The sequence below is a fragment of the Amborella trichopoda genome, chromosome 13, assembly GCF_054954075.1.
Source record: "Amborella trichopoda isolate Santa Cruz 75 chromosome 13, AtrichopodaSantaCruz75HAP2 v2.0, whole genome shotgun sequence".
Taxonomy (NCBI): Eukaryota; Viridiplantae; Streptophyta; class Magnoliopsida; order Amborellales; family Amborellaceae; genus Amborella; species Amborella trichopoda.
The window spans coordinates 4,874,695-4,895,704 of NC_142348.1; the positions used below are offsets into that span (position 1 = coordinate 4,874,695).

The 21,010-nt window shown below is 36.3% G+C and overlaps 2 protein-coding genes across 3 annotated transcripts; one reads left to right on the forward strand and one right to left on the reverse strand.

Annotated features, from left to right (window-relative positions):
* Positions 1 to 3,018: 3,018 nt before the first annotated feature.
* PME5 (Pectin lyase-like superfamily protein) lies at positions 3,019 to 8,512 on the forward strand. 2 transcript variants are annotated; one of them, XR_016048087.1, is made up of 6 exons: positions 3,094 to 3,492; positions 3,649 to 3,838; positions 5,223 to 5,429; positions 5,890 to 5,973; positions 7,641 to 7,879; positions 8,107 to 8,512. XR_016048087.1 is itself a non-coding variant. In XM_011623092.3 (5 exons), the coding sequence occupies exons 1-5, from the start codon at positions 3,245 to 3,247 to the stop codon at positions 8,261 to 8,263; spliced, it is 1,041 nt and encodes a 346-aa protein (XP_011621394.1). In that variant the 5' UTR covers positions 3,019 to 3,244; the 3' UTR covers positions 8,264 to 8,512. The 2 variants fall into 2 exon arrangements, 1 of the variants encoding a protein (XP_011621394.1); XM_011623092.3 differs by lacking the exon at positions 5,890 to 5,973 and having other exon boundaries at positions 3,019 to 3,492.
* A 3,159-nt stretch (positions 8,513 to 11,671) lies between these two features.
* On the reverse strand, positions 11,672 to 16,975 carry LOC18428783 (peroxisome biogenesis protein 19-2). Its single transcript, XM_011623057.3, has 5 exons — positions 16,799 to 16,975; positions 16,626 to 16,671; positions 13,738 to 14,032; positions 12,164 to 12,477; positions 11,672 to 11,815 (listed from the first exon to the last, which is right to left on the reverse strand). The coding sequence occupies exons 1-5, from the start codon at positions 16,836 to 16,838 to the stop codon at positions 11,770 to 11,772; spliced, it is 741 nt and encodes a 246-aa protein (XP_011621359.1). The 5' UTR covers positions 16,839 to 16,975; the 3' UTR covers positions 11,672 to 11,769.
* Between the last annotated feature and the right edge of the window lie 4,035 nt (positions 16,976 to 21,010).

Genomic DNA, 21,010 nt, shown 5'->3' on the forward strand with positions numbered 1-21,010 from the left:
CTGCTACACTCATTCTATGTGTATATTATTTCTTGACCGTCAAATACTCTACCAAAGTTGTCCTATGGAACTTATCTTTCAGCTTTATTGATATGCAGCGGTCACATAAAACTCTATTTACACATCTCCCTTTCGCTTACCCAACTCTAATTCTTTATACAATATATTCCTCAATCTCTTCATTTTCTTGGATTAGTGATCCAAGATATCGGAAGTATACTCTTTTTGGTATTTCTTAGCCATCAATCTTAACTACTCACTCGTTGCACTTGAAAAGCTTTCCTAATTGCAAGCTCTATGCATTTGAAAAAAATAATGTATTAAAATTTAAAAGATACTGTCCAATTTTTAGATGGTGAGATCTAAGTAAAAGAAAACTCAAACTTCAATTTTTTTTTTATTCAAGAATAATCATCTAATAATTTTTAAATAGTTCCAAAACTTTCAAATCTCCCAAGCATATCTTCGTATTGGGGCAGTAAATGTGAACTATGCTCCCATGGGAGTGTGGTATACGCACCCATTAAAATTGTTTATGAGATGACCTACAATAGGGGTGGCAACTAGTTGGGTTGAGTCTGGTTCAGCATGGACCCAAAAAAATGATATGGACCTGGACTTGGACTAGGACCCAATCAAACTTGAACCCAAAAAAATATCATGGGACCCATACCCAATTGGACCTAACCCAAAAAATAAAATATCTATGTATTTAACTATATTTAAATACACTTAATATATTGGGGCCTAGAAAATTTTATAAGACTCAAACCCCGACCTAGACTCGAATAATGTTTAAGATTTGGACCCAGACCCGACCTGTTAGATCCAAGTTTTGGACGCATACCCAAACCTAGATTGGGTCGACCCTCGGGTCCCGGATCAGATCCGGGTCCATTGCCACCGCTGGTCCCACAACGATAATTGTCCCTTAGATTCGAATAACATTACAAAAAAATGACAAATCTCGCTAGGGGAAAGCTTTCAGTCATAAATCTCACTGCACTTGCATTAATCATTCCTTAATCATTTATTAATCATTCCTTCGTAACAAACCATTTACTAATTTAATACAGTTGCCTTTCCTTTTAAAGCAAGTATGCGGAACTGACTGTAAAAGTAGTTGTATTAAAAGTCTCCCGAGTAAAATATAATAAAAAAATGCTGTGATATTTAAGTTGCATAAGCATGAAAAGCAACAATGGGCATTTTAGACTTTTTATTATTTAAATATTAATTTACGAATAAAAAATAGTTTAATTTTTGTCACTTTTCACACTCCTTATCATTCCCCAACGTTCGAATGTCTCGTCAAGAATACAAAACGCTATACGCCATACTCGCCACTGAACTGCTCAGAGACGACCGTTATTTCGGCCTAAAAGACAGAAAAAACAAATTGTCATTAAATTGCCGTGTTTTTCGTCACAAATGTTTCCTTCCGAAATAGAATATCAAAGAAAAAATTACTAAAAACACCTCAAAATGTAGTTTCTAAACACTTTGCCCCACTTTAATTCTTTTTCACTAAATTTTTTCAAAATTTAACTTTTATAACTAATACCCCAAACCTCAAAAAAATTTAAAAAAAACAAGTTTGCCCTTCCCTTTTTAACCGACCAATTTTACACTTGAGCACGTAGAGAATGCACTCCGGATAATATTTCACTGTTAAATAGGCAGTCCGGCACCTGTAAAACGCACTCCGACATCTTTAGAATTCACTCTGACAATTGATGAACTCGCTCCGGTGAATAGTTGACTATAAAATAGGCACTCTGGCACTTGTAAAACGCACTCCTGCACCATTAGAATGCACTCCAGCATTTAGTGAACTCGCTCCGACGAGTAGTTCACTGTAAAATAACAACTCCGACACTTGTGAAGAGCGCTCCGGCATGTGAAGAACATCGAACCGGTAGTTTTCTCCCTAGATATTTTGCAATCCGACAATTCACCACATCACCCCGATGATATTCTTCCTGGAAACACAAGCACTCCTACGAATGCACTGGTTGTCCGGCATAGTTGAATATGGCTACGTCAAATAGTCTGGAGTTTTGGAGCTTCAATCCGGCAATTACGTTCCTGGCGGGTCAGTCCGGTCATCTTTACGAGCGGTCTGGCTATTTGTTTATTTTGGAGACCGGTGATTTGTAATATAACTCTGGTAATTTTACTACTGGAGTGGGTTCAATCCAGTGTTTTAGATATTCGACCCGGCATATTGTTGTCTCATAAGCACTCCGGTAGTTTAGAAACTCAGTCAGGTGAAAGGTTTATTGGGGTCCGTCCGAAGGATTTGGTCGCATGTTCAAGGTACGGGAAGGGGTATTTTAAGAAACGATGGTTTCTACCAAAAAGAAGTGAAAAAAGATAGGGGTGGGGGGTAAAGTGTTTAGTAATATATTACTACTAAAAGACCCGTTTCCATGGTTGTCTCCTAGAAGTTTTGCCCCAATAAATCCGCTTAACTAGTATTGTTCGTAGTATACCATCATCATCGTCAAAACATTTTCCTAACTAATTAGCGTATGTTTGAAAATATTCAACAATCTGATCATCGGATACATAAATTGAGAACGAGCCCCAAACAATGTCATGCATTATCCATGGCCAGATAAACATATAGGGTGTCAACTTGTGACATTTTTTTTTATCTTAATCCTAGCCATCTATTCAAATATGGACATCTATGTTTCTCCTAGCAAATATAAGTTTATAATTATGCTTGTGACGTTTTTTTCGATGCAATCCTAACCATCCATTCAAGTCCAAATGGCACAGATCTCCAAACAGGGATAAAACTGCAAATAATATGCAGGGACATGCAAGAAGGTTCCCTAAGTAGTAATTACTAGTAATTGCGCTTCAGAAATACTAGGTATTTTTATTTTATTTGTTTTTTTAGTGTTCCATTGAGCTATGGATATTATGATTTGAAAACAAGAGGACTCCATCGTAATTACGTTCAAAGGGCGTGGTCCTTTTTAATAAGCACCGAAAAGATAACGGAATACGGACCGTTGAACGATAATTGGACGCCGCTAAAACGAAATGAATCAATAAAAACCACCCGTGAAAATCTCATGTCACCTTCCTCTTGGTTTACATACCTTCACATTCATACCACCGCCTATTAACTCCTTAGTATTATTCTCTCTCTCTCTCTCTACACCATTGTTCATTTCTCTCTCTATAAATTCTCTTCATCTCCCTCTGTTAACTCCTCTCTCTCTCTCTCATGGAGCAACCCAATGTCTTCACGATTCTTGGGTTGTTTTTCCTGCTGAATTCGGCAACTTTAGGAGGATTGGGGTCTGAATCCCGACCAAGGGGCCACCACCCATGGCTTAAACCGCTCGGGAAACGCACGATTACAGTCGATTGCCAAGGCTTCGGCGACTTTCTAACTGTTCAAGCAGCCATTGATTCAATCCCTGAGGGCAACACAGAGAATGTCACCATTCAAATTGGTGCTGGGTATTACGTGTGGGTTCTCTATTTTCTCCTCAAATTTGCTATAATCCCCTTTGAATATATATATATCTCTCTCTCTCTCTCTTCCTCTCCCACACACATTGCTGGTTATTACATGTGGGTTTTCTCTCTCTAGATTATTAATGGTGAGGTGTGTGTTTTTTGCAGAGAGAAGGTAGTGGTGCCTGCAAGTAAAGCTTTCATAACGCTTCAAGGGGCGGGGCGTGATGTTACGGTTATCGAATGGCACAACCGAGCAAGTGATCTCGGCCCAACGGGCCAGCAACTACGAACTTATAACACTGCTTCTGTTACTGTCTTCTCTAACCATTTCACAGCTAGAAATATGAGCTTTAAGGTCTATTTTATTACCATGCATTCACTTCTTTGCTTGCTCGTATGTGTGTTTTAGAGAGAGAGAGAGAGAGGAGATTTGTGGCTATCATATTGTTCAGCTCTGAGCATCACCATGAACCTCTCTCTCACATAAACAAACGTGTGCCTTCTCTCTCTCTACATCTCTCACCCACCAAAAAGAAAAGAGTAATTTTCGTACAAACACAAAAACAAATAGGAAAATATGAAATGGCTAATTTTTTATGATAATTACACACAAGGTTTTTCCAAATTTATTTATTTTTTAGTTTTTCTTTAACACAGTCTGAAGATCGATGGAGACCTCGGACCGCTCTAGAACCGAGCACTTCCATGGAGGAAAAGAGTGGTCAGGATCTCCAAATGCTTTAAAAGTGAGCTCGGTCGAAAGAGCGCTCTTTTTTCTTTTATACATAAGGGAAAATATATGGATAAAATTATTAAATTGTTGATCTCTCCTAGGTAACTTAATAAATTTCGTTTTCGGTTTCGGTTTCGGTTCTCTATAAAATACGGCTCCAACATCCACTCCGAGAGTTGAGGCTGGGTCATCAAGGGTATTATGGTAATTGTATGAGTAGAGTCTTTTTAATGACATGGCCAATATGGCTGCTTCCAGCTGGTCTTCACCCAGCAGGTCCGGAACAAACCTTGGAATAGACCTGGAACCTGCAAGATCCAGGTCCGCTGAACCTAGAGACACTCTTGAATGGTGCACTTTTAGGCTTTAGAAGGCCCATGTTAGGGGTCAACACAAACACAAAGGGTCCTGAATAGCGGTGGCAATTGGATTGGGTCGACTGTCGAGTTGACAGGTTGACGTAACACAGGTCCGAGTCTAGATTCATATGTCAGACCCCCACTGGGTTGGGTTGGGTTTTGTGATTCAAATAACCTAGATCCAACCTACATTGGGTCTACCTTATTGGGTCAGGTCAGGTTGGATCTGGATCAAGGTCACCCAACCTTATATATATATATATATGTAATATTGTTAATGTATTACAAAATATTTATAATAAATTTATTTATTTTTTATCGGGGCCCAGAGCTCACTGGACCCAACAAAGGGTATGGGTTGGGTCTGGATCCAAGTGACCACTTCAGTAGCCCTGGTCATGGTTGTGTGGAACGCTCTCCGTGGAAGTCTTGGCATGCATCCAGTGAATAATTTTACGAATAAAGTCATTTTGGTAAATTGAGGTGGGGCTAGGCATCCATCCACGTAGACCATGGCTCCAGCCCTGAGAGGGTTGGGTGGGCTGGGCTGGGCTGGGCTCGGGTGAAGTGCACTGTGATAATTTAGGGTTTTTGTTCTAAAATTTCATGGTTAGGGTCATTTTGCTGATTATCTTACTTGTCTGTAGAATACGGCTCCGGCCCCAATGCCAGGGATGGAAGGGTGGCAGGCGGCCGCATTCCGGATATCGGGAGACAAGGCTCTGTTTGTGGGGTGCGGATTCTATGGGGCACAGGACACACTCTGTGACGATGCGGGGCGGCATTACTTGAAGGACTGTTACATCGAGGGATCCATCGACTTCATCTTCGGCAACGGCAGGTCCATGTACAAAGTAAGCATGCAATGTCCCATCTCTCTCTCTCTCTCCCCTGCTCAAACTTTCTCTCTCTTCTCTCCTTTGTTTCTCTCTCTAGATTTTCCTTGTTCTCTCTCTTACTTTTGTATCTTTTTGTGGTCGGTCATTTCCAAAAGTTTCTCTCTTTTCGGTGCGCAATGAGAAAACCAACTTTTTAGGCACTCATCAACGGGAGTCCCTTTTCTTTCCTGCTTCCCTGCACTCTACAAACTTTATAACAGTCTGTATCTTATCTCAACTGTCCATCATAAAAATTGGACGGTGGATGTCAAATGGTTGCAGTGGATCGTGTCACATGAACCGTGAGATGAATGTGTATCTTACTATTTGCAAACTTTTTGTACTGGTTCCCATAAAAAAACCTCCAAAATGCCCTTATACATTTCCCTCTCTTGTATAAAATTCCTCAAATATCCACTTCTAAGCTTTTTTGCAGGAAGACCGAAAAGCTACCTCCTACTGAGCTTCAATTGCTATGTGCTGCTTAAAATAGGCCGAGTTGTTTTTTCAATTATATGGGGTAAGTTATAGCTTAAAATAATATATTTTAAAATATTTTTTATTTTGCTTTAATTAATAAAAATTATAACCTTTTAAAAAAATAATAATCTTATTTTATAGCATATGACGACTGAGTCCTCCATCAATGATAATCAATAGCCCCTTAATTTATCTCAAATTTACTTTCCAATAGTACGAATCAGCGTTTAAAAAAACGCCGAATCGAACCGGACTCGCCCGATTCGACTCGAAAATCGCCATGGACGGATCAAATCGACGAAAAAAATGGGATTCGTCCGGTTCTAGAGAGAACCGGACGATTCTGTACAGTCACTCGCCGATTCACTGTACGGAATCGGCGAGTCCGAACAGTGAATCAACGAGTCCCGTATGGAATTTTTTTTTTTTTTTTTTTTGTAATACATGATCGACTTTTTTGTAATCCATGATCGAAATGTTTGTTTTTTTTTTGTAATCCATGATCGAAATGTCTGTTTTTTTTTTTGTAATCCATGATCGAATTTTTTGTTTTTTGCTTTTTTTGTAACCCATGATAGAGTTTTTTGTAATCCATGATTGAATTTTTTGTAATCCATGATTGAATTGTTTTTTTCTTTTTTTGTAATCCACAATTGAATTTTTTGTTTTTTGTTTGTTTGTTTTTTTTTGTAATCCATGATCGAATTTTATGTAATCCATGATCGAATTTTTTGTAATCCATGATTGAATTTTTTGAAAATTTGTGATTTTTTTTTTAATCCATGATCGAATTTTTTTTTGTAATCCATGATAGAGTTTTTGGAAAATTTGTGATTTTTTTTTTTTAATCCATGATCGAATTTTTTTTTGTAATCCATGATAGAATTTTTTGAAAATTTGTGATTTTTTTTTTTAATCCATGATCGATTTTTTTGAAAATTTATTATTATTATTTTTTAATCCATATTATTCAAAGAGAAAATGAGAGAGATGATGATTCTGAGGCCACCCTATCCCAGCCATATTATTCACATATCGAGTCCCAACAGCAATAGTGTAGGGATGAGCACGACAGTGCAGGTGAGCATGAAGGATGGACAATATTCGGGGATTTTAGATTGGGAACACAACAAAACACTAACACTAAGGGATTTGAGAATAGTCAGACGCCTGCTAATATCGATGATTCGTGTTTAGATCGAATCAATGAATTGTTAAACGAATTCAATCAATGGCACCAGCGTGACCAAGAAGAACAATAACGTCGTCTATCATTTTATTTTTAGATCATATGTTACTAATTTTATGCTTTATTTTAGTCCATGTATGTTGATATACTTATTCCATGATAATTATATATTTATCCTTTTGTGTGATGTAAATTAAATGCTGAATGGTGGTTCATGCAGGAAAAGAACATATCAATATTCGCATATTCATTCAAAAACATGAAAATTCTTAATGGAGTACCTTCATTTCTTATTGAATTCCTAAAAAACAATATTTATAATGAATTTTAATAATTTTTTCGGATTTTTTTTAAGCTTTATTCTGACCGATTTACCCGATTCGAGATCCGGATCGCTGATTCGTCGATCCGAATCGATTTTTTGGAAACCCGATCCAAGTCACCGATCCATTTTTTAAACCATTGGTACGAATCATTGTGACATGGAGCTGAATCTCAGGCATTTCCACTTATTGTAGGATTGCGAAATACATTCTATTGCAACCAAGTTCGGGTCTATAGCTGCACAAGCCCGGCAATCTCCACTTGAGAAGACAGGATTTGCATTCGTGAATTGTAAGGTAACCGGAACTGGGCCGCTATACGTTGGTCGCGCTTTAGGCCAGTACTCGAGAGTCGTCTTTGCGTACACATACTTCGACGACATTGTCTCCAACGAAGGATGGGATGATTGGGATCATAGAAGCAACCAGAGAAAGTAAGCTTGATCACTTGAGAGTGAGCTTGGTTTTAGCTACTGTCAATGCACCATGAACAGTCACAATGAGTCATTACTCATATCAATGGACAATCTTTGTATTCTCTAAAGTTTGGGTCATTTAAAAAAATAACCGAACTACAAACATACCTTACCCTTTTGTTCTTGAATCTCCTTTTAATTTTTATTTTTTTCATTTTTTTATATTTTTTATTTTTTATTTACAGGGAAGCATTTTTTGGAGTTTATAGATGCTGGGGCCCTGGTGCTGGTTCAGCAAGAGGGGTGTCATGGGCAAGAGAGCTTGACTTCATGTCTGCAAAGCCTTTTCTTGTCAAGAGTTTTGTCAATGGCAGGCACTGGATTTCCCCATCAGATGTGTGATAAGATTTAACTTTTAGTTATTTATAGTATCATTTATTCATTTTATTGATTTATTTTTAACACTTGGTTGGTTCCTTGTAATTATTAAAGGAAATTGTATGAGATATACCCCTTATTTTTTTGAACAGTTAATCACTATTTTATTAATTAGGCTGATTTAAATTTGAGTAATTGTAAACAATAAGTTGACCATTAGCGGTCTTGGAGATACCCTCCTTGACCATCTATTATAGAATTTCTTTCTCATTAGCCCCTTTATTTATTTATTTTTTATTTTTTTATTTTTTTGTGTGTGATAGGAATTGAAATCGAACTTAAGACATAGCATTGCTAATGTCAACTGCTAATCATGTTAGGGCTACCCCTATGTTAGGCTAAGATGGCCAAATTATTCAAATAATTTTATTGGACGTCCCATATGTTTATTTATTTAAACAATTATATGAGACATCCAATAAACTTTTTCAATAATTTGTCCCTCTTGAAAAATTATCCCCACAAAATGAACCTCATCTTGGAGGGTTGGTTTTGGCTTTTGTTCTTTACATAAAATTGTTCCAAGTCATCCAAAAGAATGTTACTCAAATGCATAAGGCAGTTTGTTGTCACTTTAGGCTGCTTTGGATTTTTTTTTTTTGAAACTTTGTACCTATTCAATGACACACTTTGAAATTTAAGGGACAAGAATAATTGTGACTTTCATGTACAAAAGATAAATAGTCTATTTGTAAACAATCCTCTTTAGTAGAAAATAAAAAGAAAGAGATGTTGATTGACAAAAGAAGAAGAATTTATGGGATATGATCCATCTATATATCTAAGGTTTCAATTTGAAATCTTTATCCTAGTCGTTAAAACATTTTGTACTCCGAACCATTCTGCTCTATTATTTGTGATGAATACATACTTATTTTTTTATATTAGACTTGTTACGAATAGAACGAGTTGAGTTCCATATACATGAAAGATTCACTCTTTTGTTTAGGAGGACATAATGAAATGATGGTTATGTATACTTTGGACTACTCCCCTAGTTGCAGACGGGGAGCAGAAAGGAGCGGAAATAAGATCTAACACTAACGTGTTTTGATTGAATGAGCAATTGTTTCGAAAAATAATATTTTTCTAACTATAGTTCAAAGGAAAATTATTTTTTTTTTCTTTTTTCTTTTAACATTAAGTTAAAAGGAAAAGTGTTTTGTGAGTCGACAGAGTCACTAGCCCATTGACTCACAATCGTCCATCTCTAAGATGAACCTCCACAACTAAAGATTCCTATCTAAAGGATAAGAAAAAATTAAAAGAAAATGTTTTAAAATTTTATTTTATTTTATTTTTTATAAACACGATCATCATTGCGTAGATCATGGATCTCTACAAATGTAGATCCACAATCTGCATAAAAATGGGTAGTAGAGGGAGCCCACACAAGAATACTATGAGTCGGGGGACTCATAAAACTAACTCTAACGTTAAAAAGGTGCGGTTTGTATAAAAAGGTGCGGTTTGTATAGAGCCCAGGGTCTAAACAATCAAATTTGAGCCCACTTTCAAATAGTGTAGAGAAATATGGTTTCAATGTCGGAAAGTTTTGTGATAGCCTTAAATTATATTTTTATCTTTAGTTGTAAAATTTAAAGCTTAAAAAATAGTGGTTCTCAATCAGATCTATGAAAACTTGAAAATCTTAAAAATTAGCGGTCGAAAAATGCGTTACAAGATGCCTTATTTCCAAAACTTGAAATTCATTTTTTTCTCATGTCCATGCATCTTGATGTCGAGATTATTAATTTGATGATATTCGGGCAACAAAACGATCTATTCTAATTAATGTTTTGAAGTAGGCTCTAATTTGATTGTTTAGAGCCTGGGCTCTATATAAACTTTTTCCAAGTTAAAATGGGAGTAAAAAGAAAAATAAAAATAAAAATAAAAAAAACACCCTCAACATAATAAATATAGATCATACAATAATACCACAACTTTTTTCCTTTTAGTACAAAGGATTACGCCACCCCATTTAAAAAAGGCGCTTATCCATAGTTCAAATGGGGTTTATAAAAAATTAGATTCGTTGACCCATCAAGGCACTCTTCATCGGTCGAGATCACATGCTACAATATCACCAAAAACTCCTGTCCACATCCACATGCTATACACACGATACCCCTTAGCTCGACATTGAAACTCCGATGTTCTAATTCTTAAGTCGCACAAGTAAAAACCCTTTAGCTTGACATTGAAACTCCGAAGTTCTAATTCTCAAGTCGCACGAGTGAATATTTCCATAACTATCAATAATTGGTACTCCGCCAACCGATGTTTTGGTTGGTTTGATCCAAAACAAAAATTAAACTTAAAAAAAATCACTAAAACCAATATTTGACAGATCAGACCAACCAGTTTTAAGCAATTCGACCAACTATGAAGCTACACAACTCTTTTAATGTATTTTATAATTTTAAATATTAATGCTTTTTTTTTCAAATCTAATCTAATCTTAGTAGCACTAAATGGCACCCTATCCATTGTACAACTATTAAGGAAGTTTTAGTCCTGCAGCTAAATAAGTGGAGTCCAAATAGGCCTAAGTGGTGAGTTCAAACAGTTCTTAGTCGCGCTTGTGAAATAGCACCCCAACCATTCCAATGCATTGCAAGGGAGTTCTAGTTCTACCACATAATTAGGGAGTCCAAATGGGCTTAAGTGGTTCGTCCAAACTCGAAGGTCCAAACTAGTGTTTTAAAATCCCACAGTCATGATCGGAATCAACAATCCAGACCGAAAATCGGTCTAGACCGATGCGATTCCTTGTCGGAACCAAAATCAGGCTAGTTCCTATGGACTCGCCCAGTTCCATAAGCTAGTTTCCACACATCATATTTTTTTTTTCCTTTTTCATATTTCATTCTTTTTATTTTTGTAGACTAATTCTCAGACGACCTAACCCACACCAGAGAATCATTATGATTTGCCAATCTGGATTGGCAAGTCGCCGATCTAGATCGGATTTATAGAAAGCCGTTTCACCCATCCAATCCAGGGTTTCGAACACTGGTCCAAACTGCCCCCTATTAAAATTTCTAATAAAGCATCCCATCATTAAAAAAAAGTGATGATCCAGGTATCATGACACAAATGGCCCTAATCACAGCAAAAGCAACCAATAACCCAATCACCTTTCACACATTCATCATCTGTATCATTTCATATGCTCTTCATCTAAAAGAAACTGACAATTACACGCACCACAATATATGGGTTAAAATGCATCGATTGCTCTACTTTCTCAAGAATGGCTCTTAAAGCTTTCATCAGGAAGAATCGATGCCCACAAATTTTCAAATGCATGCTCGGCAGAGGGGCAGCGAATCTACTACACCCAAAAATCATCTCGATCCACACATATGCTAATGCGAATATTATTGAAAATCCTAATATATACCAACTTCTGTAAAAAAGGAAATAAAGTACTTTTGGACACTAGGGCATCAGCCATCAATGGTTTACATTACACAACAATTCGATGTGGGATCAACCAATTCCTGCGATCTGCAAAAAAATTGTGTTTCAGTCCATGGGTTAAAGGGCTCATATCCTCAAAATTTTGGGGTCCTAAAATTACTCGTAGATTGGATTTTACTCGAGGGAGTAAATAGGCAGATGCTCTTGCAGGAGCATGAAATCTTTTGGCTAAACCATAGTTCATTTAGGCCATCACTGTCAGATGAAATGATAGATGGTGTGTGTGTATGAGAGAGAGAGATGGAATGACACAAATACGCTACGATTCATTTCATCCAATAGTGATGACCCCAATGCACTTGTGGTTCTCTGCAAGCGATTGGGAGCATACTTTCCCAAAATTAATTAACTGTAAAAACGCATGTGAGCACTTACAGTTGGAAGTCCGATCGGTCAAGATCAGGGGCAAGTTCATGTACAATATCACTGGGAGGTTGGCCACATTCCTGCATTTTTTGCATAAGGTCAACTATCTTGGTGAAGTTGTTGGGTTCATTTTCATAGACATCATTGAGTTCTACTATAAGCTGGTGCTGGTGGTAATAGCGCTCGTAATCTTCTTTACTCAAACTGGCCTTGTGCTCCTCCAACCACTTTGGGTATCTACCTCCAATTTCTTTCATAGGTTCATGAAGAATCTCCCTGGACAAAAGCTGGTGCATCATGGTTTCTACCATGGACTCCATGTCCTACAAAAACACAAAGAACAAAATGAACAAATAGTAACCTAAATTTCTAGAATAAGACATACGTACAAATGCTAACAGGAGTAATTATATTTTCTTATTCTTTTGGCTTATTGGATCAGTTGATTTCAGATATTGTTCCATTAAAATATGTCGGATAACTCCCTAATAATGGGTTCCATACTTCCAAAATCCAATGAACCTGCATAAGGTTGTAGGATCTCAAGTCTCCGATTACACCAAATACATATATATGCCATGCTCCATAATTGTCAAAACATAAATTAAAAAAAAAAAAGATAGAAGGAAAAGAAAAAAAGCGTCCATTGGTTCATGCATATTGATGAAGACCCTAAGCATTTAGCAACAACAACACTTGCATTAAAAATGCATGTACAGAATAAATATTGTTGATAATGAATATATTTACAATGTCTAAACTCTGTTCCCGAATCTTTTCCCATTCTCTCAAGAAAACTAATCTAGAGACTCTCACAAGGAATAAACACAATTGAAACACAAGAGGTCATCGGGAAAAGACTCACGAGTAGAGGAGATCCCAAAATAGTTTCTAGTGGCCTCTTCGATAAAGGAGTATTTGAAAATAACAAAGACCAAGACCACAACAGGCATGGGATACAAAGCTAAGGAAATGGAAAAAGATTGTTGGATGTCACATATGGCTTGTAGATTTCTCTGAGAGCAGGCCACAATATTAGGGGCTTGAATGACCGCACTTGTTGAAAAGTTGAAATGTTGCTTATTTGCAAATACATGTTGGTCCAGTCACAATGTTTGCTAATGTTCACAAAAAGAAACAGATACATGCAGACTTCATTTTTTAAGCATGTGCAAGTCATTCTTCTTATTCTACTCTATTCTTCAAGTTAAGATGTACGGATTGTTCTGACAAAACAATGCCAACCAAAATGTGTGAAGTTCCAGGCGCATGAACTGTAAGTCTTGAACCTAAGGGAATAACTAAAGCTGTGCCCATTTTTTTCCTTTTCTTCACAGTTAAGTTTCAACAAAAAATGTTCATCCAAAAAGAAAGTAGCAAAGAAGAATCATAACAATTTATAAGACAGAAATCCACACAACCAATCGAAATATGAAGAAAACCAAACCAGTTCCTGGGGAACCACAAATAATGTTAAATGAACAAACATAATCTACAAGATGTTAAAATTTCTCAAAAAAAAAAAAAAAAAAAACATAATCTACAAGACGAATTAAGAACTCCCAGATGAAATGATAGCATACCTGGGACCCAGAAAGCTCTGCAAACTCCTTGGCAAAGTTCTCCATCATCTGCTCAGTTGGGTCTTCTGGGGCTGATGACTCTAAACCTTTAATTGTTTCCTTTGTCTGCTGAGTAAGCTTGTCAAGGGCCTCAGATATACAAGAATCCACTCCCGTTGAGCCACCACTCAAAACCTTTTGTTTACCCTTCTTCTTAGGGCGAAGTGTGGGTAATCCAAGACCTAGCCCTTGGACAGAAGGGCCTTCTTGTTTGTTTTCCACATCTTTTAATGACCCATTTTTACACTCGTCAGTCCTGGAAAATCAAGACACCAAAGGAATTGCTCCATAAGCTACAAAATTAGGCTAAGCTTGAGCAGCCAACAGGCGAAAAGGACCATAATGCCTCTAATTTACAGCATCAATGAAATGCTGGGTGATATCTCAGTCACAACAATGACCTCGCTGAAAATTCACTTCTCTATCACTCTTAAAGAAGAGCAAAGAGAATCCCTCCCCCCTCACACACACACACACACACAAAAGGGGAAATTCCTCAAGATCCACCTAGCTTTTTAACAATTTAACACTTCACCCTTATTCAACTATTCCAACTCATGGTGATAAGCATTTTGATGGGTAATTTGAAACTAATTCAAAAGATATGGGTAAAATGTCAAAAAGTTGAACTCGTGCATTTTAATAAATTCCACAAACAAAATAAATTCCACAAACAATAAAGAAAAGAGAAAATGGGGTAAGCATGAGATGCACTGGAAAAGACTGTCAAGAAAATATCTATACACAGCTGGGTCATGCCACCATTAGCAATCCTCATACACATCAACAAATAGATTAAGTACCGGATGCAATAAAATGACCTAAAGAGTGAACTAAATATCTCTATACCACTCAGATATGTGAAAATGTAAGTGGTGTGAGGGTGGATCCAGAGACTTGGATGTTGAGGGTGTAGAATTCAGTCTCATTCATTACATCTCACAACTCACTGCTTATTCAAATGGACCCAAGAAAAGCAAATAGAAGGCCTCTTGATATATCGCTTAAAGCAGTCCTCAAAGAGTATGTTGATGGAAATCTTAACTGTTTTGAGAAGCAACTTCTGAAAGCAGAATTGGCATGATACAAAGATCTATTGTCATGGACTATCTCGAATTGCATTCCTAAGAGATTTCAAAGAAAAAACCTACTTTGATCCATATTGCATTCGGTTCATTCCTAGAAGGAACAATGAAAAGGAAGGAACAAAATCAAATCATTTCTTCATCAATGGCTTGTCTTCTTTTCTAACTAATCTGTATTAGAAGAAAAATTTTCATTAGCAATTACGTATGAATCAAGGAGAACACCAATTTCATTTTTTTGTTTGATGCAATGGAGACATCAAACTCCTTAACATAACATGCAAACCTTTCTTCTATAAGCCCCATATCAAACTCCATGTGTTCCACCCATTGAGTGAACCCTTATAATCTCATCCCGACAGAATCCCTTAGAGGCATAGCTGACACATGTTCACAAGCAATACAATTCTGATAATCTTTTAAACTTTCTATTGGTGAAATATTGAAAATGTTGAACTCCATGAAAACATTTCTTAATTCATACCAACCAAATTTAGGGGTTAGGTCATGGAGTTCTCACAGCCACTAATTCCATCATATGCAATCTCAAATAACCGATGAAATAAGCCTTTTTCTGAAATTAATTATTTTTCTAATCTAGTCTATCCATATTTAGTGGACCATTGACATTAGATTATTTCAACCAGTCAACTTAGATAGCTTATATTTAATTAATTTTGGCTTGCATAGAGCTAAGGCATTTGATCCAGAGGGACCAAAGTAGATGAATTTTATTACATAAGAACTCCCGAAAAAAGATGAATGTTGGCCCTTGGAGAAGATTTATGGAGGAAACCCGGAAGAATTACATGAGGTGATTCATATTGCTCAAAAAGGGTTATGTGCGGAGAGGCAGTTAGGAAAAATTGCATTGAATTTATACAAATCATGGATATTTTTGGTCAAATCTATATCCAGGAAGTTGCGAGACATAATTGAAATGACCTTCCAAACTCAAAAGTGTTCGGTGAAAAGAAGCCCCATACATTTACCAATATTTCAACACAAGAGCACCCCTACAGCTGACATGTTTGTCTTACACAGAAAGGACGAAGAACTGGAGAATCACTTGTTGGTTCCATACAGTATTCCACATATAGTAATCATGTGTGCTCAGATATGCTTATTTTGTTCGTTGTGATTGAACTCCTCCCATATTGCTTCATCCTCCAATGTACAAATTGGAGCTGAATTTTGGTTTTAACTAATATTGAAATTATGAACAATTAAGCTTAAAAGAGAAACAGATGACAAAACATCACCAATTTTTGTAGTTAACACAACTATTTAAGAAAAAAAGGTAGAAGCTTATTTTATGGAAAAAAATAAAAAAGGCAGTAACTTAAGAGTTTTTTTCTTTTTTTGATAAATTGAGGGTGAAAACTGTCCAAATTTTGATACAGAATTTCAATATTTCATCGAAGTTAAAAGAAGACGAACATATTATATGCATACCTCCACTTTTCTATTCTCTAATGAAGGACAACACAAGAGAGAGAGAGATACTACTTCAAAAAAAGATGGAAAATAATTTCATAGGATGTATCAATCATAATATAAACAAGTAATCTCTATGACATTGAAATTGCAAAGAAACTCAAAGGACTTCATCAATTTGCAGAGAACCACGTCTGAATTCCTCCAAGTAAAAAAACCCAATAAGTCTTCAGCATAAATAAAAACAGAAACATTAAAGGTAGCCAAAATTAAAGGAGCATAATATGAAATTATGAAAGGGTTTTTTGGTGAAAATAATAGACATACCTCTTTCCACAACCCAAATCAAGCTTCTCAAAATCATCTAAAGCACCTACGTCAAATTTTATAGGAAATTTAATCAATTTATTGCTTTTCAATCAGGATAATCTTCCTCCATAAAAACCAGAGAGAGAGAGAGAGAGGGAGAGAGATTGGGCTCTGTATAAAGGATTGCTTACTGTCAAGGAGATCGTCCAAATCATCAGAGGGGTTCGTCATTGACAAGGGAACTCCTCTAAGGCTTCTCAGCCTCTCTCTCTCTCTTCTCTCTCTCTCTCTCTCTTCTCTCTCTCTCTCTCTCTCTCTCTCTCTCTAGGTAGCAAAGCTCTGGATTTCACAAGCACTTCATCTCTTCTAGCGCCTGTGAGTTTATTTTTAGTTTTTATATTGTTCTTCATTTTACTACTTATGGAAATTAGATGAGATGCACACTATGCTCCCGCGGCATCATAGTGATCAAACTATTTATGGATACTGTTGGTGGTCCCACATGATCACTCTATTACACGGTCTCCCGCCTAGGGGAGGACAAAACTTATCTCCCACTTTAAAAATAAAACAAATGGGTAAATTTTAAACACCCACTATCCGACCCCTTTCTCTCTCTCCAAAACAAAACAAAAAAAAAGAGACCCTACTTATGAACTAGTGTGATTTAAGAATTGAAAAATGAGACTTTCTCTTAATATAAAAAATATCCAATATTGTTTTCTAATATTCATCTTATAAACGAATTTATCCATACCCAAAAAAAAAAAAAAAAATCATTTATCTTAGGGAGAGACCATTTTTTTATAAATAAGTGGGAGAAGCCCCCTACCAGTTTTCATTAATAATAATAATAAAGGAATAACAACTCATTATCTTACAACTTCATAATAGAGTAATTGTACCAAATCACTTCACAATAAAGTAATTGTGCCAAATTATGAAGTAAATGAACTGAAATAGAATCTAACAGACAAGAGCACCAAACTGTAGCTTCAGAACGAGATGTAGCCCTCTTAACAAGTATATTGGCTACCGTGTTGGCCTCACAAAAGATGTAGGAAATAGACCATGTGCGATTAGATAGTTTGTATTGACAATTGACTACAACTATATATAACGTTCACAGAGGTTTGCAACGCTATGGAATAACCTTCACATAAGGGATGAGTCACATTCAATTTGAAAAGAAAAACAATGTAGCTGAATGGCTAGTTTAACCCCTTCCAAGCCAAAAAAATTTGTGTACTTTTTAGAAACCCTACCGAAGGGTGTTGCAAACACAGCAGCAATAAATGCACCATCATTATTTCTTATGACACCAGTACCACGCTAAATCTGGGTTATGAAAAAAAGCTCCATTAATATTTATCAGGGAGTGAGTATGTTTTGTCTTTTGAAAATGGTCTCAGACCATCAAAATCTTTTCCTTTTCCTTAGTTAACTTGAGATAGTGTTTCTTTGTACTGGCCACCATCAGAATCTCTCTCTCTCTGCATTTTTAAAGTTAAGGACAAGAAGGTATCAAGGCTCCATAAACAAGTTAAGGATGAGATGCCCTCTCAAAAGAAAAAAAAACATAATTTTTTCCTAATAAAAGAGTTTTACTCAACAAGATGCTCCATTATGCCTAAAGCTCCTTGATTTATTTTCTCTCTTTTTTACACTAGTTGGTGTGCAAAGTAGTGCAACTTTTTTTTCCTTTTTTTTTGTTTTTTGGCTTTTTTTGTTTTTTATTGAGTAAGTGGGTAGAATCGTTGTAAATCGTCAAGCGCTAAACAATTAAGCCCGAGCGCTTTTCCTAAATACTACCACTGGCTAGTAGATAATTACCCCTGTTATCACATTATTGGAAATTCCTCTTTCTCTCTCTCTCGATAGTATCAAATCTAAAAGACGTATTACTTTGACAATGTGTTAAAATATGTGCAAAAATACGAAAATGGCCACGGGAAAATTGTCACTTAAGGCCAATACTTGAGTTCTTCTCCTCATAATCCAACCACGTAAAACTTCAGAAATAACACAAAAATTAGTGAAAAAATTCACAAATAACACAGAAATTAGGGGTCCGAGGTAGTTTGCTCCATTAAACCAAGGATAATTGTAAGGAAAGTTATTTAATTAAGCAAAACATTTCATGCTCCTGCGAAAGCTTATCATCCATTTACTCTCTCGAGTAACACCCAATTGAGGAGTAATTTTATGACCCAAATTTCGGGGATTAACCTCTTTAACCTGTAGACTTGCCTCAATGGAAAAAAAATTCTAAATCTCACTCTTTACCCACTCGGAAAAAAATAAGGGAAAAAGATATAGAGCCTTATCTCTATAAGTATAATCTCAAACCTCCGATTTAAAAGAAAAGTTCTTTGACCCCTTTCGTACTTTTTTCATTGTCTAAATTATGACATTTAACCTTTCGTTTTTCTAATGACTTCATGATATAAATTGAATGTGGGATACCTCTTTTAACCTACTTGTGAGGTTCAAGAGACAAGAGGGATATGAGGTTCAAGGGAGGGAGAGAGAGAGGGAGGAAGGGGTTCATGGATGATGATGATGATGGGGACATTAGAAAAAACAAAAAGAATAAATGTTATAACTTGAAGAGGATCCATGGGCTTTCCATAGATGAAGGATTTATTTCATATTATTACTATAGGAATGGGGGTGTATGTCTTTTTCCCAGTAAATAATATCCTATGATTCAATAGAGAACGTCCCAAGCTTTAGAAAGGTGAAAAATAAGTGTTCGTGAACTCAAAATTCAAATTTTTTCTTTTACGATAATCATCTAGTGATTATTAGGAGGTGGTCCCAAAATTTCAAATTGAGTAAAAAATCCTTCCAAAGAAAGTCTTTAGCCCAAGGGAGTAAATGTACAAAATGCTCCCGAGGGAGCGTAGTTTGCACTCTTCACCACATCTATTCAAACAAGAGGAAGCGCATCAGGGCACTTGCATTAAAGATCCCCGACTGTTAATGGCATTTAATTAAAATATAACACAAGCTTTTGTCCTTTTTGCCATAAATTTAAGCTTAATGGTTCAAAACATGTTGAAAATCCCATAGTATCTACGCGTCATGGTCTCTCCGAACCACCTCGTCAAATTTTAGCCATTTGCTCCTTACCTCTCTAGGTTCAACTTCTCCCTAGTTAGTTAAACGCTTGGTTGTCCAGCGGCACCATCACGTAGCTCTTGCCAAAACACCATATAAGGGTATATTCGACCACAAAACTCTCAATTTATCTTCATTCGTTCATTCATATCCAAAATTCAATTTATAAGAAAAAATTGTTTCGATGCTAAAAAATGCTTCTAATCAATACCCGCATGGACAATAGAGCTAGGGTTTCAAGAGCTCAAATCTCTTCCGTTATTTTTCCAATTCAAACCAAGGTTTTACAAAACGGAACGATCATGTGGATCTTCCATTTGAAAAACCAGAATGGATTAGCGATCTGGATGGGCTAATTTCGGCCTTAAAAAATTGTCAAAAGGTCACTAAATATCTCTGAAAGTAGCTTTTTTTGAGTTTCCAAAAAAACAAACTGCAGTACACTAAGCTTTTATTATTTTGCAAAATACATAGAATATTACATTCGCATCGATGAAAAATAAGAAGCTTACAATCATGATGGATATGAATACGCGATCCTAAATAGAGCATAAACTACTATAATACATCCTACTACCAAACTAAAAACCGTGTCATTCTTCCTCTTCATCGTGTAGATGAAGAGTCATTGAGTAGTAATTTAGTCACTTATATTACAAATAAAATTATTAAATACCATTACTTATTCAAGATTCCAAACACTCACCAAAAGACAATAGAACGACACTAGAAACCTTTAGAACCTTCATTGATATGGCAATACAAGGTAGCTTCACTGAAATGTTCCGCTCTCTTTGTAGTAGAGCCCTAGAATTCTATAGACTAATTCCATTAGGACAATAAAGATAAGGTTTTACCAAGGAGCCATAGAACCAGATAGGGCCTTAGTTTCAAATAGTACCATGAGATGTTGGCCTTTTGATAGACAGGAAGGGGGAAGATGAAATGAAGGAAGAGGTGCTGGCAACCATCCTTCATATGGCTTAGGCAAGAGCAATTTTAACAAAAAAAATTGAGAAGGTACTGAAGTGAAATGAATAATTAAAAAGTATAGGTTGATTGATTTGACGATCTAAATTCTTGAGGTTGTTGGGACCATTTCAATGATGTTTTCAGGATGCTCAATTGGTAAGAATCATGAAAACATAGTACTGGAGGTCCAAGTATAAGGCCTCATTTAGACTTTGTAAACTGGTACAAACTAAAAAATTAACAGAGGCCATGTCCAGATATGCAATGTGTGTGTGCACGCACAAGCGTGTCTGTGAAAAAGAGAGGGG

Excerpts from the sequence above, each read along its gene's own strand:
- PME5 (XM_011623092.3), top strand. The coding sequence starts at position 3,245 with ATGGAGCAACCCAATGTCTTCACGATTCTTGGGTTGTTTTTCCTGCTG. Across the intron at positions 3,493-3,648 it reads ATTGGTGCTGGGTATTACGT|AGAGAAGGTAGTGGTGCCTG; the intron begins GTGGGTTCTCTA and ends TGTTTTTTGCAG. Across the intron at positions 5,430-7,640 it reads ACGGCAGGTCCATGTACAAA|GATTGCGAAATACATTCTAT; the intron begins GTAAGCATGCAA and ends CACTTATTGTAG.
- LOC18428783 (XM_011623057.3), bottom strand. The coding sequence starts at position 16,838 with ATGACGAACCCCTCTGATGATTTGGACGATCTCCTTGACA. Across the intron at positions 14,033-16,625 it reads GATTTGGGTTGTGGAAAGAG|GACTGACGAGTGTAAAAATG; the intron begins GTATGTCTATTA and ends TTGATTTTCCAG. Across the intron at positions 12,478-13,737 it reads CAGAGCTTTCTGGGTCCCAG|GACATGGAGTCCATGGTAGA; the intron begins GTATGCTATCAT and ends GTGTTTTTGTAG.